Here is a 26,637-nt window from a genome sequence, read left to right on the forward strand (position 1 = left end):
TTGCCTTTAGAACATGAAAAGTGGACCAGGACGTCAGGCAGCCAAGATGAACCCAGGTGATGGGCACTCAGATCCCAGCAGACCTGTGGTGGGTGGAACCACACTGTGGTTTGGGGTCCCTTCTGTTCCTCAGGAGGCTGTGCAGGCAGCCGGGGTTGCTGAATTGAGATCCTGGTGCTCCATCTGGTCTTCTGAAGACTTGAGGTCTTCTGCTCCCCCAGGTCAAGGAAACCTAGACCCACACAAGGTCTCAGAATGGGACTGGGGGCGGCTGGGGAGGCCGGCCTTGCACAGGCTGGGTCCCCTCCAAGTTAGCCCAAGTTGACTGTGTGTACAAAGACCCTCCCACTCAGATCCTTCCAGGCAGCCCAGCCCCAGGGAGCCCAGCAGAGTTCCAGGCCCTGCTCAGCCCCACGTGTGCGCCCATTCCTGCTACCCACTTTTAGTCCCCCAGGCTGCCATGGAAGAGAAATAACAGGGCCTGAGAAGGCTGAGCACAGGGAAATTCGCCAGGCCCTTCAGCTCGTAGCTCCGGCAAGGGTGGCCCTTTCCAGAACTTGGTCCCCACCCAGCCAACAGGGTGCATGGTGAGGGGGATGCTCAGAATCCCGGCCCTCCCCCACCCCCCACCTCGAGTGACTAAATCCCTCAGATCCAGCCACCCACATCGGGATTCGGAGGCCCCCAATCCAGGGAAGCGGAGGGACAGACTCTCAGCCAAGGAGGGAGCCTGGTGGTCCACAGGAGAGACTGATTCTTTTCCTTTTGTTTGCTCACAGGAGGGGACAAACGCCCTGTGTGCACAGAGGTTTGATGTGACAACTTGATAGACCGCGTGAGGGTTTCAGCAAAGGCCCCCCCGACCCCGCTCTCCAGGCATTAAGATAATGGGGGGGCGTGGGCCCCAGCACATTTCAGATCTTGGCTACAAAGACCCTCCTTCCTTCTGTTTTCTTCCTCCAGCTCAGCTTGCCCACAGGTTCCCAGAGACTCTTGGCAGCTCGCTCTGGGGCAGAATGAAGCTGTGAGCTGCGTGGGAGGCAGTCAGACAGCGAAAGTGTTGCAGCCTTCTTAATAAGGGACAATAGCTCTTCTGGAGCCACTCAGCCGCAGCTACAGAGACGGGAGCCCCAATTAGAAAGGAGTGGGAGAAGCAGAGAGGAGGGCCGGGGGGCCGCAGGGCAGATCCGTATCTTGGCTGCTCTGGGGGACCCACGGGTGGAGATCTAGCTGGTTGGGTTTAGAATCTGCCTTCCTTCCAAAGGTGAGACATCACACTGACTCTAGGGCCAACCCGTGGTGGGACCCTTCAAAATACGCAAGGGGAAAGGAGGAGGAAAAATCCCTGGGGAGAAGGGTTTCTCCTTGAGTTTGTAGCTCAAGTATTATAACCCAAGAGTAAGAAAGAAAATGCTGTTTGTTTAATTTAACAGACGTCCTCTGTAAGTTTCGCTACGTTATACATGTGTGCATATGGATATTTGTACACAGCCCATAGCTCTCTTTTGTTCTGGCTTCCAACTGCATCACAGTGTGTTTACAGCAAGATAATAATCCTGGATTTTCCGTGGCTCAGTCTGTCAGAGTGTAAGATTAGCTCTTGAATTCATTAACAGTCATCTCCTTTTAAATGTCAGATCACTTTTTAAATGCCAAGTACTTGCGTAACGCCTTCTGTGCAGTTCAGATCAGCTTTACCAAATTAACTCATTAATCTTTATTGTTTCATTTACTGAAGAGAAAGGCTTCCAAGTGTTTTTAGCAGAACCTGAGAACATTATAGTAGTTACAGTACAATATAGGTGAAGGAACGGGTTTGGATTTTCTGCTAAACAGTTCACCCTTGCGTCAGTTCCGTAGTCATTCCCGCTAAAGCGCGCACATGAAAGAAACAAGAAAGCTTCAGGCGGCTCTGCTTTCTTGCTTTCTTCCACTTCCCGCCCCCACCCCCCCACCCCCGTTTTCCTTCCCTTCTCTTTAACCTTGTGTTTTCTTCTCCCTTCTGCACCTTCAGAGACCTTGACTCCTGTTGACTATTTATTCTGCTGTCTCTGCTCTCAAAATAGCCCAAGCGCTGGCTGCAAGTGTCAGTTATGACGGCTCTACCACCCAGAGGACAGAAGGTGCCTCCCAGAGATGGGGATGGAGCCCGGAAGGCTGGGGCAGGACAGCCGAGAAGGCAGGAATTCTATTTTCCTTTTCAAAGAACCCCTGCCTGCTTTAACCTCCGAATAAGTAGACATAGGCTATACTGACTGCTAAAGATAGATCCTTCCAGAGCTGGCTCCTTCTTGTCACCAGCTCTCTGCTCAAATGTCACCTCCTCAGAGAGGTCTTCCCTGATCACCCAAAGGCCACTCCCAATCTCTCCCCCGTCAACCTCCATCCTATCACTGTCTCATTGTCTTCATAGATTTATCACCCCCTAAAATCACCCTGCTTATTCATGTGGTTGTTTGTCTGACACATACAATATCACTCAAAAAATGTCAGTTTGATGAATAAATGAAAAACCACCCCAACACGTGGCTTTCTTTTCTGGTTTCCACTTTCTGACTTTTTCTCCTCTTATCACTACCTCCCGGAATCCTCTTTATATATTTAATCTTTTCTTTCCGCCCATCTTCCAACCCCCCTTTCCCTATCATTTATTTTTTAGAACACTTGAACATAATGAGCAAAACCAGTACTTCACATTCCAGTGACTATAAAGCTTTACTGAAAGCATTCCTTCAAGCGGGAATTGATGGCCCTGAACATTAGGGAGATGAGCACACAGTCAAGGGAGTTGCTTTGTCCAAAGATTCATAGGTTGAGTGATTTGGAGGGACTTTTCTCAAAGCCTCTTCAATCTGAGTCCCACAGAAGAAGTTAAAGTGATTCCAGCCACTGGAACTGGTCTTGGCTATGACTTCTGTCCCCTAGCCCAACACAGATATTCTCTTGGAGATAATGGAGAAATTTCCCTCAAATCAGTAGTGTCTGATTTCCATTATTCCGCCCAGTGATTCACGCGTGATTTGGAGAGCTAGAAAGCTTGAAATGCTTTGATTCCAGCTTGGACCAAATGCTTTCATTTGATCTCGAAATGGGGAGGGGCTGTCTCACTCCAAGACGCTAATCAAATATATGGCTGAGGTGACAAAAAATTGGATATGTATTTGTCCGGGAAAAATCTTCATCTCTAGCCACATTTCAAAACAAAGGAAAAGGGTGTGGGTGTATATCAGAATGATGGCTGCTTATGGGGAGTCACTAACCGTTCATTCATCATTAATACTTAAAAGTAATATAAATGTTATGGGAGGGAGAGTTTATGACTGCCCAGAGAGACAGACATCCGAGAGTTAGTTTCCCAGAAAATATGGAAATGATCAAACCCACACCCAGGGTGATCTCATGGCACACTAATGTACGTAACCCCAGCGAATCAGCCTGAAAAATAACTAGTAACTCTGCCCTTTGAGAATGAGGAGCCAGTGCTGCACAGAGGACGTGCTTCCTGTGCAGTGTCCCCACTGCACCCCATTTTCACTCAGGTGGGCCGCAACGAGTCACTCGCCTCCGATGTGACACTTAATTGTTTATTCAGCAAATGTGTTTCAAGTGTGTGCTCATTTCCAGACCCTGGGCCGGGCACTGCTGTTACAATGGGGATGGGATGGTGGTGGTTCCTGCCCTCATGGAGCTTAGCCGGGGGCCGGGGAGGGGGTTGCTGCATAAGCATGAACATCATCGTGCACAGTGTCGGGAAGTGCTCGGTGCCCTGCGATGGTCATGGGAGGCACAGACGAGCCAGAAGGATGAGGGAGTTGGCAGGGGGAGCGTGTTCCCAGGAGGGGGAAGGGCATGTGTGACGGCCTTGCTCCAGGGGCCCAAAGGTCAGTGTCGGTGGCAGCTCTTTGCACTAGCCATTCCCACAGCGACATCAACACTTCCCGCACAGAGCCCCACGGCCCTTCCCTCGCCTTCTTCAGAGCTTTGCTCAAACATTGCTTTCCTGTGGGGTCATCCCTGACCACTCTGCTTAAAATTGCAGCTGCCACTGCCATCCCCAGCTACACCTCACTCCCCTCTCTGCTTGATTTTTCTCCACATCACGAATCACCTTTGGACATAACTTGTGTTCCACCTACTGGTTCATTATCTCTTTCCTTTCAGTCGAATGGACATGCGATTTTCATGAGAGTGGAGACTTCTGTCTGCTACTTGCATGGCTATATCCGCTCTGTTGGGCGTAGGACAAGCACTCAATAGATATTTGTTGAATGACTGAATGAGGCAGGAGAGATGGTCTGGGGCCAGGCAAGAAGGGTCTTGTAAACCTTTTAGGCGGGTTGGCCTTCATGGTGAGGGCAGGGCCTTTGAAGGCTGTAAGCAGAGGATGGTGTGGTCCAGTTTGCATCTTGGAAAGATCAGCCAGGTTGCAGTGTGGGGCATGGGCTGGAAAGCAACTTCGGATCCAACTCTGTAGTGCTCTGGAACGTGACACAGTTGTCTGTTGTGTTGACAGCAGAGAGCATGGTCTGAAAGATCAGAGAGCCCGGGGCCTCCTAGCCTTCTCCATTAGCCCCTTCTTCCCTCCCTGCTGGGTTTGTTCAAACCACTCCTCCTAACACGTTACATACATTTTAGGTTTGGAAATAACAGGAATCCTGCTATAACTCTATTTGCCACAAGGCAGATTTGATAACCATTCACGGAAGCTGCAGAAGTATCACAAAGGTCTCATTAGAAAAGGAGTCTTGGGGGGCCGGCCCGGTGGCGCAGTGGTTAAGTTCGCATGTTCCACTTCGGCGGCCCAGGGTTCGCCGGTTCGAATCCGGGGTGTGGACATGGCACCGCTTGGCAAGCCATGCTGTGGTAGGCGTCCCACGTATAAAGTAGAGGAAGATGGGCACGGATGTTAGCTCAGGGCCAGGCTTCCTCAGCAAAAAGAGGAGGATTGGCAGCAGTTAGCTCAGGGCTAACCTTCCTCAAAAAAAAGAAAAGAAAAGGATTCTTGGGCAGGCGATGATTTCAGCTCTGCCTTTACCAGCTGCATGGCTTTGGGCAAGTGGCTGAACCTCCCAGAGCCTTCAGTTCTCATCTGTGAAATGGGAATAACAGTACCTGTGGGTTGTTGTGAGGATCAAATAAAGTGATTACAACCCTGGAACACAGCAAGACCCCTCGATCCCCTTTCCTGTTACACCGACCCCAGGTGTGAATTAACAACCACTCTCGGATTATTCTCTACACATCTGGGTCCCCTGTGTCCTCACTGGTAAAAATAGCTGTTACTGTTAGTGTTCCAACGATGAAAAATGACTTTCTATAAATATTTGGGGATTTGGACTAGCTCTTGTCACACTGTATATCATTCCTATGAAAGTTGGGCTTTCTGCTTCTCTTCACAGGGAGCCCAGCAGTCCTTGGAGGCAGCAGCTCAGAAGACAGGAGAGCCTCAAAGTTGTATAAATAAAGGGCCGATGTGTTCAAACAGAAGAGAATTTTACACGCGCAAACTGCACATCGACATGACGCCGTTCCTGAAGGTGATCTCACACTGGGAAGACGAGGGGCTTTGTAGACACGCACACAGGCATTCCGGTTAATACACTTCCGCATGGTGCAAAACCAGCCTCAGAAGTCCATCAGCACTCCTGCTTTATCAGAAAGGACAGAAAATAGCAGTTTGTAGCAGATGAAGAAAGAGCAAATTAGGACAGTAATCACAGCTAGCCGTCGGGGACAAATCAGTTGGGTGTCTGGTTTGGGTGGTGGGGGACAGGGAACAGAGAGGAGAAAGGATAACCTTGAACCACCCCATGAAACAAGCAAATACAATTCATTTCACCTTGACAGTAGCTAAAATAATTGTTACTGCTTTACCGCTGTAATTGGTGGAGCTGATATTCCTGCTGTAGAGAAGCCTCGTTCTTCAGTTAACTATTTAGAAGTCACCCGCGAATCCCCTTTGGGATGTCTGACCTTGTGTTCTGTTCTCTAAGAGCTGATCGCTCTCCCAGCTCAGCTTCATACCTGGGTAAGGTGCTGAGGTTCCCGCGGTGGCGATGTCCTTTGTCCATCTTTGCAACACCCCCGCTGCAGCAGCACCTAATACAGCACCGCGCATGTGCAAGGTGCTCAGTGCTCCATAAACTAACCCTCCTCTTCATCCCACAGCCCTCTGTCATAGGGCTGTCCTCCTACTCATTCTTTGCGCCCCCTTCCCCTCCGCCACCCGAGCTGAATGAACTGGAATAAAGGACCGTAGCCTAAAAGAAACTGGCCAGGAAGAAAGCAAGGCCTGGCATGGAAGGATCTCAGGTCCTTTGTACTACCCTGGAGGACAACAGCACAGGGCCTTGAGAAGAAGTGACTAGGAGAGGAGGAGAAACCAAGTACTTTCAGGGTTCATGATGGTGGTGCTGCCTGCTGCTGTAGACCGGCAGGGACTTCATAGGTTGTAAAGGTCCCTCCCCTAACCTCAGCTAATCCAGAGTCCTCAGCTTACATCTGCTCTGGGCTGCCCCAATCCCAGCTACGAGATAGGGCTTTGATCAAGAGAGTCATGGATTTGCCCCAGATCTGTCTCTCTCCATGGCTGGGCTCTGCTTTCCTCTGTTTCCGCTTAGATAGGCTCTTTCCCCACGGTGGAAAGATGGCCACTGGCTTCTCTTTTCCAGATCATTCCAGAACTTAATCTCATTGGCCCAACTTGGCTCACATGCCCATACCCAGACGAATCATCATGGCCGGGGGAATGGAATACGCTGACTGGCCCAGCCTGCAGCCACAAGGACTAAGCCCGGGCAGGGGAGGAGTGTCTCAAAAGGGAAAACAGGTGCTTCAAACCAGAATAAGAGAGAATGACTCTGGGCAGCAAAACAAAAGCTGTTTGCTCCAAGGGTGCAAAAGAGTTACCTGGATTCATTACTCATTGCATTCCTTTGCTAGGGCCGCCATAACAGATTACCCAGACTGGCTGGCTTAAACAACAGAAATTTATTTTCCCACAATTCTGGAGCCTACAAGTCCAAGATCGAGGTGTTGGCAAAGCTGATTTCTTCTGAGGCCTTCTCGTGGACTTACAGATGGCTGTCTTCTCCGTGTCTTCACGTGGTCTTCCCTCTGTGTGTCCGTGTCCGAATCTCCTCTTCTTGTACAATCATACTGTATATTGGATTAGGGCCAAACCTAATGACCTCATTTTACCTCTTTAAAGACCCTGTCTCCAAATACAGTCACATTCTGAGGTCCTGGAGGTGGACTTAAACATAAGAATTTTGAAGGAACACAATTCAGCCCAAAACATTTACATTAATGAAACTATCCTTTTTTTCTTAGCAATAGCTTAGTTCTTCCCTTAGGGCTTGAAGAACTATGATTGGTACTTCCTGGAATGAGATAGCATCATCATTTCATTATTGATTCATTCAACCCGTATCGGGCATCTACCACTTACTATGTGTCTGGCACTTGCTGGGCGTTTGAGATTCATCAGCAAACAAAACAGACTGAGATCCTTGTCCTGCTCCAGGCAACGTGCACAGTATGTTAAAAGGTGATAATTGCTATGGAAATGAGATAAGAAGATATTTATGGAGCATCTAGAAACTGCAGAATTCAGACTGGGGAATTTTACAATAATTTTTTTGTGTATTTAGTGTCCACAAGGCTTTTGCGTGACATTTTTGTTCAGCAACTTTGGCATCATATTATAGAGGGAAAGGTACTGCCATCCCTAAGGCCCACTTTCCAGCCCACCCTTTTCAAGTCTCACAGGAGTGGTGACTCGGTCCGCGCTACAGGGGACTTGCCCAGAACACGCCAGGCGACTGACTCCCAGGCCCGTCCTTGCCCAAAAGACCGCATCTTTTCTCTGAAATGTTCAATGTTAACAGCTCTCCTTAGGTAGACCTTCTCCTTGCTGACATGGTAGCTCCTGGATTCTTAGAGATTGCCTTGTAGAAAGACACAAATCTCAGGGCTGTAGAGAAAAGGATGGTGAGTTCAAACAGAGAAAGGCACACAGGCTGTGTTCCGCATCTGGAGCTGCACAGAAACCGACTCATGCTACGCAGTTCATTTGTTCATTTCCTGCCTATCCATGGGGCAATTCGTTCATTTTTGCCTGGTGCATGGAGGAAGCCTGGCACATTTCAGGGAACGAGGGTAGGAGATGAAAAATCAAGGCAGAAAGGAGAATGGACAGAGATGGAATAATCATGCTTGCTAACCTTACCGAGCACTTACCCTGTGCCAGGCTCTGCTCTAAGTTCTCCATGCGAGAACTCATTTAATTCACAAAACGAACCTGAGAAGTAGGTAATAGTGTCCCACTCCACAGATGAGGAAACTAAGGCCCCGAGAGGTTAAGTAACCTCCCGAACGTCATACAGGTGGCAAGTGGCAGAAACAAGATTTAAAGTTAGGAGCCCAGCTCCAGAGCCCATGATTCCAACCATCTGCTGTAACGCTTCACTGCAGACCCCAACTGAGTCCCATCCAATCAGAAGCTCTGCTTACATGTTAACTAAGCAGCCAGCACAGCTCCTTCTAGAAAATTCTGTTCCTGAGCACTCATCTGGTCTGCTGCAGGAAGATTTTCTGACCCTACAGGATTCTGCCCTCTCCCTACTTCCAGCTGCATTCTGTGGAGCCAGCATGAATTCTTTCTCTCCCAGTGACCGTTCAGCTCCCTTCAGACAACATATATTGAGCATCCTCTGTGTGTCAGACACTGTGCTGGGCCCCCAGAATACAGAGATGAGTCACCTCCATCCCTGGCCTTCCAAAGAGCCTATAATCTGAGAGGGAGATAAACAGAGAAACAGATAATATCAGCAGGATGTTGTGGCTGAGGCAGGCCCAGGGCGCTACGGGATAGACTCATTCATTTCTCAGTGGTCACAGTGGAATCCTCCTTGAGTGTAAGAACCTCGTTATAAATCTGAAGACAACACTGTTACCCCACTTTATAGGATAATCTCTATTGAGCTTAGACGGGGGAAACGTGATTGATCCAGAGTACATCTGGGTTCACATAAGAATTGAACCATGTGATGGGCTGGCCCAGTGGCATAGTGGTTAAGTTTACACACTCTGCTTCAGTGGCCCCAGGTTCAAGGGTTTGGATACTGGGTGTGGACGTACACACTGCTCATCAAGCCATGCTGTGGCAGTGTCCCACATACAAAGTAGAGGAAAATTGGCATAGATGTTGTTAGCTCAGCGACAATCTTCTTTAAGCAAAAAGAGGAAGATTGGCAACAAATGTTAGCTCAGGGCCAATCTTCCTCACCAAAAATAAATAAGCAAATAAAAATTGAACCATGTGTTTTAAAAATCTATTTTTGAGAAAGAAATGGTAGTTGATGAATAAATTAGGTTAGAGATTTTTTCCTAGGAACTTTAATAAATTGTCAGGGTTAGGTCGTGGTAGTGGGGAAGAAAATAGCAATAATGCCTAATGCCAGCTACAGAACTCAATATGCTTATACTCAACATTGACGTCAAAGGGTATATATGTTATGCCCAGAAGATATGAAGAATGAGAAATAAGCCTCACCCCCATAGCCATCACGCAGGCGGTTACGACTTGGTGCCCTCGGACTCGAGGTAGAGGAACCTGCCTGAAATCGGGTAAAGACTTGAGCAGTGCCTCCCTCCCTGGTTTGGGGCCAGCCCCAGGTTTATTTGTGTAGGTGGGGTGGACATGTCCCACCAAGCAGAGGATGACAGTCAGTGCCACTGCATCCTATGGTCACCTGGAGGAGGGACAACATGGATTTGAATGATGGAAGTAACAGGGAAACAATGTTTGGCTTAAGACTATCCAAAGATGGAGCAGACCCTGGGCAGACAAGTTCCAGTGCCTGGAGTCCTTTCAACGTGCTTTGTTGACCACCAGCAGAGAGCTGTGGTGGGATGGGAGGAGGTTTTGAGATGTAAACATTCCAGGACTCTTGAATAACAATATTGCCGGGAAAAATATTCAAGGCATTGATTCATTGAGTCTATTATATTTCTTAAAGAAAGAAGCCCAGACTAAGTGGAACATTATCAATATTGAAGTATCAAGCCAATAGCTGGGAAGCTGTGGGTCTTCTCTAACTCTGAGTAACCTTATAACACTTCTGGGGCTCTGCCTTTCATTAGTAAAATGGGGATAATAATACTGGGACCTCCATACCTGCGTGTCAACAGTGAGGCAGGAATTACATGAAATAGTTTTCAAAGAATGTTCACATCTGTAAAGGATTCAATTCATAAGGGAGACGGGAACAAGCATTCCTCCATCTCTGCTAAGGGCTGGCCCCCACAGAGTGAACCCCATTCAATCTTCCCTACCCTCTTCCTGGTGAGTGTGCAGCCCCCACGCGCAGGTGAGGAAGCTGAGACGGTGGGAGGAGCTGACGAGTGTTGCCCAGACTGGCAGCAGGGGAAGCCAGGACTCAAAGCCACGGAACCCACAGCACCGGGTGTCGGTGAGGTCTGTCTGCTCTGCTCCTGTGAAGAATTGAAGTGTGCTTCTGTGCTCTGGCTTTGGTTCCTGGGAGGGGAGTAGAGATTTTACTTTAATCTTAATATCTTTAATATATTTTAATCTTAATGACACAAAATACCTTATGATCGTCATAAATTGGTTTTCTTTATTAAAGAAAAAGGATTATTAATACACAAGAAATGTTGTACTACCTTCAAGCTGAAACTCTCAAATGAAATGGTGATATTCTTCCATCGTTTAGAAGGTACTCAGTCATTTAGATGTGTGTGTTACACGGTATGCTACACAGAACTTCCGAATGTATTTTCCTAAGTAAGCCTTTCAAGAACGCTGTACAGTATTTATCGTTACTCCCGTTTCACAGATGGAGGGGCCGAGGCTCAGTGATAGGTCCTGCTGCTGGCTCTCAGCCGACTGGAGCCCCACTTCTGACTCCTGCATCCCGTGCTCCTCCATCCTCCCAGAAGCCCGCTGTGGGCCTGGAAGGACCAGGCTCAGGTGGGGTGCTGTGCATGGGGGCAGAGGCCAGGACCGGTGGAAGGTTCTCTAAGGACAGATGAGAACTTAAGTCACCTGGCCCGGCCCCTGTCAGTCGAAGATCCTGAGGCTCAGGGGTTACGTGACTCGCGTGATCTATAAGACAGGAGGTGTAGGAGCCGGGGCTGCAGCGCAGGCAGTCTGACTCCAGGACCTGCACCCCAGCCGCTCGGACAACTGTCTGTCATGTCTGGTCTCAGTGCCGCAGCTCGTGCATGCAGCGTGTTTGTTACTCTCCCCTCCCCAGCCCTGTAACACCACACTGCCACCAGTGCTCTCTCTAATACAGCTCAGTCATATCCCTGGTTTGCTTGAAATTCCTTACCACGTCCCCATTGGCCTTCTGGTTAAATCCCGGCATCAAAGATGTATTTATTTTATAAATAGAAAAATATAACAAATGCAATTTTTTTAAACTCCAAACTGCAACATGCAAGATGTGGCCCGTCTCTAATTCACGCTGTCCGTGCACTGCAGCCACACCAAATTTTGCCCTAGCCAGCCCTGCTGCAGACACTAGTAATTGTCCCCAAGCTGCGTGAACCAATGATGAGCAAAGACCGCAGCCAGAATAACAGAGCCGGGACTTGAGCTCATCCTTCAGTCTGTTCTGCTTCCTCGCCAAGAATACTACCTCTCAATCACTTCGTTTAGTCATTGCATTTGTAACTCATATTCAAAGTGACAGATAGCATTCTATTTAGTTTTAGTTTTTCAATTCAAATTTTGAATCCAAAATATACTCAGAAGTTTAAAAATTTTAAGTATAAAAGGGAATGTCTCCCAGCTGCTCAGTTCCCATCCCCGGGGACACCACTGTTGTGAGGCTCTTATGCGCCCTTCCCAAGCTGTGGTGGCACATACACCAGTATGGACAGATACATACACAGAGAGATTTCATACACACTTTAACATTTTATGCACATCGTTCACAGTCTTACTTTGTTTCACTTAATATATCTTGGGGTTTTTCCTTGTTAACTAGTAAAGAGATGATTTTTAACAGTTGCATAGTATTCCTTTGGATGAATTACCATAATTTATTTGATGAGTCCCCAGTTAATGAGAAATTTAGGTTGTTTCCAGTCTGTTGCAATGAGTGACCTTGGGTGAGTCATCTCGCATGTGTGTTCATTTGTGTGTGTGTGTGTCTGTGAGGAAGATTGGCCCTAAGCTAACATCTGTGCCCATCTTCCTCTATTTCGTATGTGGGACGCCTCCAAAGCATGGCTTGATGAGCGGTGTGTAGGTCCAGGCCCAGGATTGGAACCCACAAACCCCAGGCCACCAAAGCAGAGTGTGCGAACTTAACCACTACACCACCAGGCTGGCCCCATGTGTGTGTTCATTTATGTAAAAAATGATAGCTGTTTTGGCAATTTTCTAAGCAACAGAGAATTTCAAATTAAGACTTTCTTTTTCTAATAGGGACGCATCAGAAAATTCTTTCCGAATCCCTCACACTCTCTCCTCTGTCTCCCCGTCTGTGAAACGAGACCATTTCTTGCCCCTGAGGGCTCATAGCTGCATGTTGTTAAGACTGAAGGTTTATCTTTCTTGGCTTTGAAATTCTTCCAAGGGAGGAAGCTTGTTTCTCCCTTTTAATCCAATTTCCTGTTAGAATAAAAGGATTTATAAACAGGATTTTTTTTTAATTTATCTCTTTTCTAGTCCTCTAACTTAGCAGTTTATATGACTGAGGCAGGTTTTTCCTGCAATAATTTTTTTTAAATCTCTCATTGATTCAGGGATGAATTTTTTTACTGCACCAGGCCAAATCTGCTGTGTCTCCAAAATGAGAAACGCAAAAGCAAGGAAATGAAATACCTGCTCTCGCTTTTTTATGTCAGAACATCCCACCAGCTACAAACACTAAGCTAACACGTGAGAAATACACAGGGTAAAAAGCCATCAAGTGAGAAGAGAATGTCAAACAAATTAGCAGATAATTAATTATCTCTTCCCAAAGCAGCCTGGGTATTTGGTAATAAAGTGGAAAACTGATTGTCACTAAAGGGTGAGGAGCTTCAGTCCCAGGGCCCGCCCTGTCGCATTCCCACGGCTGCAGTGAAGCTGTGCATTCAGCAGAGATCCCGGTAACAAAGATCAAGAGCTGGCTGCATCAGTCGCGGGCTTTACTTGGTCACTGACTCCACCTGCCATGTCTCTTTGGCTTCTAAAGAGCTGCTCTTCCAACGCCCTAGAGACGATCAGTGATTCTCAGGCCCGGCTACATAGTGGAATAACCACGAAGCCCTAAAAATGCCCCACCTCCAGAAAGTCTAAACTTAATGCTCAGGGTTGGGCCCTGGGAATCATTTTTTTAGAGCCCCACAGAAAAGTCTGATGTGCAGCTGGGTTGAGAACCACTGCGGTGGAGCTGTCTGGGCGGGGGGATTGCACGCAGTGTGTGTGACTCAGAGAAGGAAGGAAGAGGGGATTAAATGTGATAAAAAACCCAATTTGAGGTAACCCTGGAAACCCCACAAAGGCCAATCTAACCCTTTTGCTCCCCTGCTCTGAAGCCTCAGTGCCTTCCATTTGTTCTCGAGATAAAGACCCCTTCAAGGTCTTGGGGGTCTGGCTCCTCCCCACCCTTCCCACTATTCTGCCTCTGTCTCGTGGCACAGGTCTCCCTCAAGACCCCTGACACCACACTTCCTTCCACCAGTTGGTCTTCACCTCTGACACTCTTCTCCCCACCCCTAGTTAACGCCCACGTGCGCCAGGCATCCAGCCCTGCGCAGAGGGATGGACAAGCCTCCCGCGTGGGAGAAGTCCAGCTGAGAACCTAGCAGGGCCCAGCGCCACGGCCACCCCGCCTGGCTCTCTAGGGCAGTTCCCACGGGGAGCAGACTTCCTGGACACTTCAGTTAAAATATGTTGACAAAGAAAGGGAAGAAACAACTGAGAAAACTGGATTCTCTTTTACCAAAGGGCACGGACACGGGAGTGTTTGCATTTATTTTGTCTCACGCATCTTTTGTTGTGTGTTAACCTAACAGGAAAGTGGAGAGGAACTGGATTCTCAGGAAGAACCAGGAGGACCCCTCAGAGAAGATTATCAAGACACCCAAGGTAGAGAGAGCTGGGCTGGGTTTCATGACCTTACCGCGCTATCGGTCGGATGAACCTGACACTGCTCAAAGACGGCAGAGGGGAAGGACTCGTCCATTTGCTTGCAGGCCCTGGGTTGGAGTCAGGACACAAACCAAGTGCTGAGTTCAGACTCCCGTATGTTTTCAGTGCATCACAAGCCAGAGGGTAATAACATGCCTTTATGTCCTTGGATTTTTTCTTCTTCCTCTTCTTCTCCCCAAAGCCCCCCAGTGCATGGTTGTATATTCTAGCTGGAGGTCTGGTCCTGCTGTGGGGGACGCCACCTCGGCGTGGCCTGACAAGTGGCGCTAGGTCCTTGGATTTATTGAAACATTTCTTTCCTGCCAGAGGCTGCAGATGGTGAAAGAGAGTGGAGACTTTGGGGGCATTACGAAAGGCCCCACAGACACCTCCACCTCTGTGTTCCCCCTGCCTTCATGGGGGCTTGGCTGTGCAGGTGGGGGAGGACAGGTTTCCCTGCCTAGAGGGTAATATTCCAGCAGAGGGGGACAGCGTCCTTAGAGATCCGGTCCCTCTCACCCACAATTCAGGGTGACCAGAGCTGCTTGAGTTTGCCTTCCTCCAAAAATTATGCTCCGTTTGATAATGATGATGATTCTAGGAAATACTAGGCATAGTTAATATTCCCAAGCTCAGAACTAGACTCTCAGCTCTCCCCCGGGGGCGCCCCCGTGTGCCGCGTGATGCTGTAGTGGGCCGGGCCCGGGCAGCAGAGCTGTTCTTAATCCTCGTTGCTTCTTGCGGGAGTGGAAACAGATGTGTGAGATTCTTGTGTCCTCAGGACGGATGCAGGGCCAGCCAGACAGCAGAACTGTGCTTGTTGTTTGCTCAACAAAGGCGTCCAGCAGAGAGAGCAGGTGGGGCTGGAACCCAGCCTGTGCTCTGCTCCCTAAGCCGTGCACCCCAGCACCGGGGGGGGGCCATCCAAGGGGCTTCTTTTCCTACCTGGCTCTTCTCCTGGGCGCCTTTCTCTAACTCACACGAGGTCCCCTCTGTGGTCGAGCAGAGCAGGTCAGCAGGTCTGAGTCACTGTGGGGACGGCACGAGCTCTGGAGCTGGACAACCTCTGCCTTCACCTCTCCATGCCTGGGTGTCCTCAACTGAGGGTGAAAACAGGGCTCCCCTCATGAGGTTGCGTGAGGAATAAATGGAGTAATTCATGTATGGTAGCCCCCTAATGAAGATTAATCTTGACTTGGATTCACACTGCTTGAATATCTACCCTCTCGTGGTCTCAGTTGACCAGTCTGTGAAATGACACCATGACTCTTCCTGTTTCTTCCGGACCCTGTGGGGTGAGGGAAACCGCAAGAGCTCACTGGAGAGAAATGCGCAAAGTCGTGGATTTGGGATTTCACCCTAAACTTGATCTTTTTCTGTTTATATCTTTTACTACTTCTTTCTGTTGACATCCTAGACAAAATAATTAATTTTTATACTCGTTTAAAAAGATGTCCCTGCTTCTGGATATCAGACTATAAAATATTATGGTAGCTCGATCTCTGGGTTTGGCCAAGCTTTTAGGCAGGGTTTCTGCTATCATAAGTCTCCTGCCACCTCCATTTTCAAAGCTGAGTGACAACAGCCAGGGAAACATGCTCCAGCCTTCAGATCTTCCACGTCGTAAATCACCTATGCAGGATGTGAACACTGATGGGCCTCCGAGGTCCGGACCAGGTGCAATGGAGGTTGTAGGCAGCGCAGAACACCGCCAGATCTAAGCAATGGCCAAAGTGCTCAGAACAGATGTCCTGTCTCGTGGCAGAGGGACGGGCTCCGGCTGAGCTCCACACAGGCTATTCGGACAGTCTGTAATGCAGTGAAACATCCCTGCAGAAAACTGAAGAAGGCATTTGCCTGTCCTGAATGATAAATACTGCTGTTTCAAAAGGATTTCAAATCTTTGAAGGAAAAAGAGGGAGTGCCAAAAAAAATTTTTTTAACCATTTAAGGATCAATTTCCCCCTCAGGAGTCTTACAGCTGGATGTCAGGACTTTTCCTGCTCTAAATTAGGCAGTGATCTTCGTGGTCGGTTACCAGCAGTGAGCCTGCTGCGTCCTGAGTCTCGGACTTGGTGAGAGTGCTGAGCGCAAGTTTCCACGAGACAGGTCAGATCGGCAACCTCCAAATCGAAGAAGGGGTGGGGAATGGCTGTTGTTTTAAACACAGAACTTTCCTTTCCACCCCTTTCGCCACCCCTAAAGTCCAAAGAAAGAATAAAACTTTAATTCTTATTTCAATTTTTATTTCCTAGGCCGATGGTTCTCGAACTTCAGAACCACCTGCAAGGCTTGTTAAAATAAAGACTTCCGGGCCCCTCTCCCCGAGTTTCTGGTTCACTAGATCTGGGCTGAGGTCAGAGAATTTGCAATTTTACTAAGTTCCCCGGTGACTCTGATGCTGGTGGTCCCAGGACCACACTTTGAGAACCATGGCCCTGGCCTTGCTTCTGGGATGACTTCTCTGAATTGGGCAGTGACTCGATTTAACTTATTCCTTTAAAAATAAGGAGGCTGGGAGGATTGGAGGGCACTGCTCAGGCAGCTTCACAGAGATCAGGAGCCCCGATTATCAAGTCTGATTCCCTGGGTTCCAGACCAGGCTCCCCCCTTACTAACTGCATGGCCTTGAGTGAGTTACTGAACTTCTCTGGGCATCGTTTCTTCACTGTAACGTGGGGACACTAACTGTCCTTATCCCGTGGGGTGGCTGTGACATAAAGGAGGTAATATGTGAAAGGTGCTTGTGAGAGTGCCTGGCACAGAGTAAGTGCTCACCAGAGGTTAAGTATCAGTCTGTTCCTCAAAAACCTCAAGCTTAGCAGCCATAGTTTGTAACTGGTCAGGAGAGACTTGTTCCAAGTTGCAACATGATGACTTCTTTACTTTCCAAGTCAGTCTCAGCGGCAAGAGGGCTTGCTCTTGGGGGACCGACGGAGTCCTCTGTGTGAGGCAGTCTTTTGCTCCAGCGCAGGTGGGGGCAGCAGACCCAGTCTGAACAAAGCAGCCCACCAGCCTCTGCATTCGATGGAAGGTTACGTCACAACAGTGACACAACCGCTTGGAATGTGGCAGAACTTAAGATATTCTTAAGAGGAGTGAGAGATTTAGGGAGCCCTGTGTCAAGTGCAGGGAGCCCTAATGAGTGGCCTGAAACAATGGGGGGGGGGGGGAAACAAAAGGCAGGTCTTACAGGAACACTTAGAAACTAATGAGCCATTTCTCTTCTGCCAGGACAAAAGGCTCAGAGGATTACTGCTTTATTCAAGAGATGGATGTGTGGTAGTTAGGATGCTGGTACAACTGTTCTAACAAGGACCAAAATAAAGGACTTCAAACAGGCTTCAAAAGACGCGCGTTCAGTCACCAGCCCTGCCCTTGATTAGGTCTGCCGTCCAGGGCACGTCACGTCTCTGGCCACGGTTTTCTTTTCTATAAACCCAGAGGGTTGGGTGGGATGAGCTAGGGCCCTGTCCCCCTCGTGCTCTCTGTCGCTGTGACGCACCCAGGCTGGCACAGGGAGCGGCAGCAGAGCCAGGACGCGGCTGGGCCTCCTTCCCCAGCTCCTCCCACCACACCTGCTCCCAGGGAAGGCCAGCTGCCATTTTCTATGTCCCACATGAAGCTCTGCTGCCACCCAGCCCCCGTTGGGTCACCAGACGCTGACCAAGAGAGTCTGGAGGGGACCAGCAGCCCCTGTGCTGTACGCGGGCCCTGGCTCAGCCGCCACAGCCGGTGCGTGAGAGCCCAGCAGGTCAAGAATGCGAACCCTGGCTTCACCACGGTCCTCCTGCACTGGCACGCGGCCTCACCCCTCGGCCTCTCTAGGCTTCCCCTTCCTCATCTGAAAATAACAGAATTGACCTTCCAATCTCTACTTCTCCTTTTCTGTGGTTCAGCGAGCTCGGAATTGTTTCCGTTTAGGGGAAGAGCAGAACCCTGTGTTAGCACTGTGCTAGCACCAGGGTTCAGGCCCCAGGTCCGGGCCTTCCTAGGTCTTCAGCGGCTGACTGCAGTGATGGAAAGCTCTTCATTTACTTCGCAAACATTTGCTGATCCCCCACGAAGTGCCAGGCCCTCTGCGGTTGGATCAGACACACTCCTTATGGAGCTCCCACTTTAGCAAAGGAGCCAGACACGTGCACAGATGGTTCCAACCATCTGTGTGTTCAGTGTGTTCCCTGCTCTGAGAGAACAGAGGAAGGACACCTGATCCAGACTGGCATCAGGGGATGGGGAGAAGTCAGGGAGGGCTCCCTGGAGGAGGTGTCCCTGACAGGGAGGAAGGAGTGTCCTGAACCCAGAGTGCATTCACCAGTTCGTATGAAGGCATCTGGACAGCAGGCCCAGTTCTCTCTCACTGTGTGCCAGGCACTAGCTAAGCATTTTCCATAAATTGTTTCATTTAACTTTTACAAAAGAAAGAGCTCTTATTATCTCCATTTACCAGATGAGAAGATTGAGGCCCAGAGAGCTTAAGTAACATGTCCCTGGTCACAGAGTCGGGCAGTGGGAAGGCTCCAGATCTGACTGACCTCCCCAGACCATCTGTAGACATTGATTCTCCTGGCTGCTAACAGTTATCAAAAGGAGCGTCTGCCAACCCTGCAGCAGGCAGATGGAGAGAAAACGGAAGGCCAGGGAAATGGAGAAGAAATGCTCCACCACACACATAAAGCAGAGAAATCTGAACGCAGAGACTCTTCAGGCAGGTATTTTAAAAAAGAAAGAAAGGGGCCGGCCCTGTGGGCAAGTGGTTAAAGTTCCACGTGCTCCACTTCGGTGGCCCGGATTCGTGGGTTCGCATCCCAGGTACGGACCTGCTCCGCTCAGCCATGCTCTGGAGGCGTCCCATGTACAAAGTAGAGGAAGACTGGCATGGATGTTAGCTCAGGGCAAATCTTCCTCAGCAAGAGAAAAAGAAAGAAAGAAAGTGTGGCAAATGGGGGAGGAGAGGAAGGGACCAAATGTCTTGCGGTTGCTGCCCCTGGGGTCAGGAGCAGCCTGCCCTCACTGGGCCGCAGCGTGAAGTCAGCCGCCCGCTGCTGTGACCCCTACAGACAACTCCAGGCCACCTCCCCTCTGGTCCCTTCTCCCGGCGCATCTTCTAGTCTCTTCTTTGTCCCTCTGGGGCAGCTTGTGAGGCTCCACGCTGGTGCCTCCTGTGGATTCCGGGCCCAGTGGAGACTTGCCGAGCCAGAAGGTCCAAAACTCTGCAAAACAGACTTGGACGAAAAGCGGGGAGGCAGGCAGACGGGAAACACCCTGAAGTGCCACCGACAGTTTACCCTTTTCACTTTATAGAGGTTCTCCTGTGGCTGGTTTTCCACACACAGTCCCTCGGGTGGAGAAAAGGGAAGGAATTTTTGGCGCTTACTCTGAAGCAAGACGCCACGCTAGGTTCTTTTTGTGCGTTTGTCTCATTTTATCCTCCCCACAACCTTATGAGGTAAAATGCATTATCCTTGTTTCTCAGACGAGGAAAACAAGGTGCAGAGAGGTGAGGTAACTAGCCCGAGGTCACATAGCAGTAAGTGGAGGAGCTGAGACACGAGCCCGGGTTTGTCTGGCTCTTTTAAGAGTTGTAACGCCATCCATGTGTTTCTGATTAGGAAATAGTTACGAAGTTGGGGCAACACCACAAAATGATGGCAGCATTTTTTTTAAAGCCAGCATGAATCTTGGAGATTTAGGATCTCTAAAAGGTCTTTTATATTATAAATTAGAGAGCCTGAGGTCTAGAAGTCAAGAGAATTATGCAAAATGCAGCCAATTATTAAAACCAAGGTACCCAGGGTCTCCTCAGTGTTTGGGGTGTTGAGTTCCCTTCAGTTTGGTTTCGAAGGCCCTTCCTCAGGGGCCGCCCGGCCCGGGAATAAACCGCGCGAGCAGGACCCAGTGCACAGACGGCCCGACCACGTGGAGCCGCGAGGAGCCCCTGGTGCTGCGGGTCTCCCCACAGCGGGGCAGAGGGGCAGCCGAGTGTACGCGGAGCCCCGGCCCGGTCTGAGGCGCTCAGCAGCCTGGATGAGCTGCATGCTCGGTCACTGCTTTATCTTTTCTTCTGGAAGGTATTTCACATTCTCCTCCACAATGGGCCTTGAGTGCAGCCTTAAGAAAGTTTCTGGCTCACCCCGCTCAGCCAGGGATAGAAACACGGGGAAGCCTCCAGAATCCCAGGACACGGCTGCTACCCCTGCTCCTCAAAGTTCTCCTCCCCTTCCGGGAAGTAAAGCTCATTTCTAACTTGACACTCCAATTCATCAAAACGAAAAAGCAGTTGAAACTAGAGACAAGGACAAGAAAAGAAAGGGAATTTATGGACCAAACTGAGTTACCATCAAAGATGCAGAATTCCTAAATAAAATATTAGCAATCAAATCCTTAAGCTTATATTCAAATATATATATTTATTTATTTATATACCATGACTGAACGCAGTTTATCCCAGGAATTCATAGATGGTCTAACGTTGAAAATCTGTTTATTTGTAACTCACATCAAGAGGTTAAAGGGGAAAAACCTTAGGATCATCTCAATAGATGCAAAAGGAAAAGTAAATTGATAAAACTCACTCATTCATGCTTTAAAATGATCAAACTAAGAGTAGAAGCGGACTTCCTGACTTTGATGAAGAGTATCTACCCAAAACCTGCAGGAAACCCCACACTCGAGCAGTGGAACTACAGAAGCGTTCTCTTTAGAGACAAGACTAGGTGCGGACGCCCTCTGTCCTCACTTCCATGTCGACACTGTACCAGCCCTGGAGGGAAAGCTCGGGAAGGAAAGAGAAGGATAGAAAGGAGGAAATGACCTTGTCATCACTCCCAGACGACAGGACTACTTATGTGGAAACTTCGAGGCCCGCTAGAGACAAGCTATTAAAAGACAAACCGTTAAGGGGCTGGCCCCGTGGCCGAGTGGTTAAGTTCGCGCGCTCCGCTGCAGGCGGCCCAGTGTTTCGTTGGTTCGAATCCTGGGCGCGGACATGACACTGCTCATCAAACCACGCTGAGGCAGCGTCCCACATGCCACAACTAGAAGGACCCACAACAAAGAATATACAACTATGTACCAGGGGGCTTTGGGGAGAAAAAGGAAAAAATAAAATCTTTAAAAAAAAAAAAAAAAGACAAACCATTAAAAGACAAACAAAAAAATTCAGCAAGATAAGTAAATAGAGATCAATACATAAAAATTGATTGTGGAAAAAAATAGTTTCAAAACATAAAGCACAATATACAATACAGTTTTAAAATCATTGTTATTATGGGAAACCCTGAACACAAACAAAGGCAGACAGAAGAGCCCCTGAATCCACGTACCCGCCTCCTGCCCATGTGGTTCACCTGCATCCCCAACCCCTTCCTCCCTTCCATCTTGTTCCGGAACAAATTCCAGCTCATCTCATTTTACCCATATGCACTCGAGTATGCTTCTCTAAAGGTCAAGAAAAGATGCTTGACATAACCGTAATACCACTATTGCACCTAAAAATCAGAACTATCCTTCAATGTAATTGAATATTCAATCAGTTTTTTCAACATTCTAATTATAATTATTATAACTGTTTTAGAGTCTGTTTGCAGTTGATTGATAGGTCTTTAAGTCTGCTGTCATTTATAGGCTCCCCTCCATTTCTTCTTTATCCCCTCTCTTAGTTTATTATGAGGACATTGGGTCACGTGCCCTGTAAAGCTGCCCACAGTCCAGATTGTGCTGACGGCATCCTCGTGGTGGGTGGAACGTATCTCTCTGCCTTCTATATTTCCTGAAAGTTAGCACTTGGATCTACATTTGATCAGATGCCGGTTTGGCTTTGCTTTGGGCAAGCCCACTTCATGGAGGGCATCATGTTCTTCCATCAGCAGACTTCATGTTTGCTTGTCTCTTCATGATGCCAGCGGCACCAGATCCATTAATTCATCAGAGGTTGCAAAACAGCGATACTGAAATTCTGTCATCCTTTCTTCACATATTACTTGGGAAATTCCTACCAAAAAAACCTTTTCCTCTCCTACTATTTAGTTATCCAGTGGTACAGTTTATATAGGAAGGCAGGACAAATGTAATTTTTAAATATAACATTTAATATATATTTACTAGCAATAAATCTAAAAAAGGATATGTGAAGCTTTCATTAAGAAATTATAAAATTTTATTAAATTAAATAAAAATAGACCTGAATCAAAATTAATTTTCTATATAATGCTGTATTTAATGTTCAAAGTTAGAAAGATGACAGTTCTCCCTAAATTAACCTATAAATTCAATGCAATTCCAATGTTTAAAAATCCCCAAGAGGGTTTTTGTTGGAACATGATAAGCTGATTCCAAAATTCATAAAGAGAGGCCAAAAATAGCCAATATAGCTTTGAAGAAAAACAAAGAGGAAGAGTTCACCCAGCCAAATATCAAAAATTACTTTAGGCCCCACGGCCTAGTAGTCAAGTTGGGCACATTCCACTTTGCAGCCCAGGTTCAGTTCCTGAGCGCAGACCTACACCACTCGCTGGTGGCCATGCTGTGGTGGTGACCCACAGACAAAATGGAGAAGACAATATCTGCAGTGTGTATAACCAACAAAGTGTTAGTATCCAACATGCGGCAAGAACTGCTACAAATAGAGAAGGAAAAAGATAGTCAACCCAGATGAAAAATGGGTAAAAGGCACGAACAGGCAATTAATGAAAGAGGAAACCTAAAGAAATGACCATTTTTCTGCCAATCAGGAAAGTTCAAACTAAAACAAAAAAGATATATCATTTCATATATATCAGCTTAGCAAAAATTTAAAAGTCTGTACACCCATTATTGATGAGGATATGGAGTTTAGAAAGTCAGAGCAATTTGGAAATATCCAACAAATTGAAGATACATATACCCTGTTACAACCCAAAAATTCCATTCCAGGTATATCTTAGAGAAACTCTTTCATAGATGCATAGTGACTCACTCAAGAAGGGTCATTGCAGCATTGTTTGTAATCACATAAAACTGGAAATAATCAAAACAGCCATCAACAGCAAAATGGACCAATAAATTGTGGTACAATTATACAATGGAATAATGCACAGCCCCTCAAAATAAATAAATGGAGACTACATGTATTATCGTGGATTAATCTCAAAAGTAAAACGTTAAGCAAAATGAAGCAAGTTGCAAAAGTTATATAAATGATTATATTGATATAAAGTTATAATACGTAAAATAATATTATATGTTACTTATAGGTGCGTTAAGATATTAAAATATGCATGAGGACCGTGTAGGAGAAGAAAAAGGTTTTTCTCGACCCTCTTAGGATCCCTTGCGGGGCCTGAAAATTAAATTAACAAAGATAGAGTAGCAGGAGAAAAGCACACGAATTTATTTAATGTAAGTTTTATGTGACACAGGAGCCTTCATAAGGAAATGAAAACACAAAGAAATGGTTAGGCCTGCGCATTTCTATACTAGGCTTGATGAAGAGTGGGAAGTTGTGGGAAAATGTGATAGGACAAAAGGGTATGAGCTAAAGGTAATAAACTGGGGGAAACTTAGCAAGGCCTGTTCCTTGGGATTCCTCTCCGAGTCCCTCTGTCTTCAGAGCTGAGGAGGCCCCTTTCCTCCAGGGGACACCTCTCAGATGAGGGTCTTACAACCTGCCTCAGGGAGGAAGGGGGAGGTCAGAGAGTCCTTCCTGCACCTGCCCTTGCTCAGATTCCTTTGGCTTAAGATACTCAGTCTGCCAAGGTGCCAGATTTGGGGTAGCATGTTCTGAACCCAGCCAATTTATAAATACCAAATTTAAGAGAAGAGTTATCTCTGGGGAGAGACTAAGGGAAACGAGATTGTATGTGATACAACGAAGTCTTGGACTGTATCTGAAATGTGTTATTTCTTTAGAAAAAACATGAATTAAGTACAGTAAAATGTTAAGATTTCACAAAGCTAGGTGGTAAGCAAATGGGTAATATAGTAATTTTTTCTATACTCTCCGTTCCTAAAATATTTTACAGATTTTTTTAAAGCAGTTAAAAGTTGTAAGATATTACTCAAAGTACTGCCTTAGTTTATTCCAATACTTCCTAAGTATCAGGTTATCTTACTAGAGAAAAAAAAAATCACCCTTCTATGCTCCACATCCCAGAACTGACAGGGTTTCAATTCTAATCAAAATGGCGAGTTTACACCAGTATAGAATCTCAGCTTTTGGTCAATACAAACGCGCCCTCTGCTGGTCCTGTGGTGCCCTGTCCTAGAGTTCAAAATAGCTGTGAAGAGGAGCGAATGTCTTCACTGAGACAGTTTTGCCTGGGCTGTCTCATTGTCAGGGAAAGAAACCCTCACAGAATTCCCCTTATCACAAAAATGCTTAAATCAGCTCCCACTGTTAATTTTACATATGATCCAAGACAAAATAAATTCCAAGGACCAATGGACCCTCCCAGTTTCCTCAACCACCATGTGTAGGTTAACAATTCTGTCCGCACTGAAGAGTCCAGAGGTTGAAGTGTGAGACAGTGGACACCCCCTTGACGTTTGGGGATGGCAGAGGGGACCCAAGCTGCAAAGAGGCTCGGGCGGGGGCCCAGTGTGGACGATGAGGGAACCCTGAAAAATGGCTTAACTGTAGTAGTAAGGGAGCGATGACGGTGAGACAACAGGTGAATTCATTCTTTAAATTATAATACTTTCAAACAAAGAAAATTAAGGAAAAATTACTTCATGCAAGAACCTACTGCTCAAAGAGAAAGAGAGAAATAGGGATTGAATATTAGAGTCTTCCTTTCAAAACGTTTTTTATTTTTTGTTTCGTTTCATTTTGTGGTAATATTCATCTTCCCCACTAGAATTTAACCTCCCTGAGACCAGAGTGTGTGTACAGCCCACTCACCACTATGTTCCCACGCCTAACACAATGGCTGGCACGTAGTCAGTATTTCATAAACACATGATAAGGGAAGGAAGGAATGATCATGTCCTCGGAGTGTAAATTGGTACAAATTTCCTAGGGAACAATTTGGCAGCAGACATTGTGCCTTAAAGACTATACATTCTTCGATAATCACAGATGAGGACAAAGAGTAAGTCTTTTAATAGCCAAAAACGTTCCTTTCAAGAATATGCTATGCAAAGTTCTTTACAAAAAATTTGAAACAATTTGAATTTTAAAAGTTAAAAAATAACACAATATGAAAACTAAAAAGAAAAAAGGTTACATGTTTGGTTAAGTTAGTTATGGTACATCCATATGATGAAATGCTATCTGTTATTAAAATAATTTTTAAGAATATTTAATTATATGGGAAATTCTAATAACATAAATGTAGATTAAAATTATATATATATTATATTATCAATTCCATTAAAATATGGGTGTATATTTATTATACATGCATGGACTTACACATGTTAAAATATTTGCAGAGGTTGTATGTGAGTAGAGTGAGAATGGGTGAAGGTTTTTTGGTTATTATTGTTGTTTGTTTTTACCAGGTGCCAGCACTGTTTTAGGCACTTCATTTGTATTCATATATTCTTTGTTAAGTTTTTTAAAGCAGCCTTATCGAGGGGTTATTGGCACATGATAAATTGTACCTATTTAAATTGTACCATTAAATACGTTTTTTTGAATGTTAAATATTACTATTTTTTCTGTAAAGATTTTAATATAATCAACTTCACTTTTTCTTAGATTTTAATTATGTATAACTATTTGGTAGAATAGAAAATTATTCAGCCAACAATTTTCTTTCATTGAGACATTAAACATTGCTATGATTTAGAGGTTTTTCTCCAGTTTTATGGACATATAATTGACAGATAGCATTGTATTAGTTTAAGGTGTACAACATAATGATTTGATATATGTATATGTTGCAAATGATTACCACAATAAGGTTAGTTAACATCCATCACCACATAGTTACAATTTTTTTCCCTGTGATTAGGTGAGTCTCAGCATATCTATATAGCCGTGAAACCGCCACCACAGTCAGGAGGAAACAGTCACCTTTCCCAACGCTCCTCGTGCCTCCCCCAACTCCAGCCTACCCCGTCCCCAGACAACCACTGCTCTGCTTTCTGTCACTGCAGATCACTTTGCATTTTCTAGAATTTTAGATAAATGGAATCATATCATATGTACCCTTTGTCTGGTTTCTTTCACGCCACACAATTCTTCTGAGATTCTTCCATGTTGTTGAGTGTATCAATACTTTCTCTCTACTTACTGCTGAGCAGTTTTGTATGTATTGCATTGTACGTACCTACTAGTTTGTTTATCCATTCACCTGTTGACGGACATGTGGGCTGTTTCAAGTTTTTTACTCTTACATATAAAGCTGCTATGAACACTTGTGTACAACTGCTTATAAGGACATACGCTTTCATTTCTCCTGAGTAAAATACCTAGAAGTGTAATGGTTGAATGATATGGTGTTTATAACATTCAATTTTTTAAGAAACTGTCAAACAATTTTCCTAAGTGGAAACCATTG

General features: G+C 46.6%; 1 protein-coding gene across 3 annotated transcripts in view; it reads left to right on the top strand.

Annotated features, from left to right (window-relative positions):
* KIAA2012 (KIAA2012 ortholog) overlaps positions 1-26,637 on the top strand; it is a 105,566-nt gene that overhangs the window by 67,220 nt on the left and 11,709 nt on the right. For all 3 annotated transcript variants that reach the window (XM_044768431.2, XM_070508410.1, XM_070508409.1), the window contains 2 exons: positions 5,400-5,537; positions 14,038-14,110. In XM_044768431.2, the coding sequence (XP_044624366.2) occupies positions 5,400-5,537; positions 14,038-14,110 (211 nt within the window). The remainder of the gene's footprint in view (positions 1-5,399; positions 5,538-14,037; positions 14,111-26,637) is intronic.

Source organism: Equus asinus, chromosome 4 (assembly GCF_041296235.1).
Source record: "Equus asinus isolate D_3611 breed Donkey chromosome 4, EquAss-T2T_v2, whole genome shotgun sequence".
Taxonomy (NCBI): Eukaryota; Metazoa; Chordata; class Mammalia; order Perissodactyla; family Equidae; genus Equus; species Equus asinus.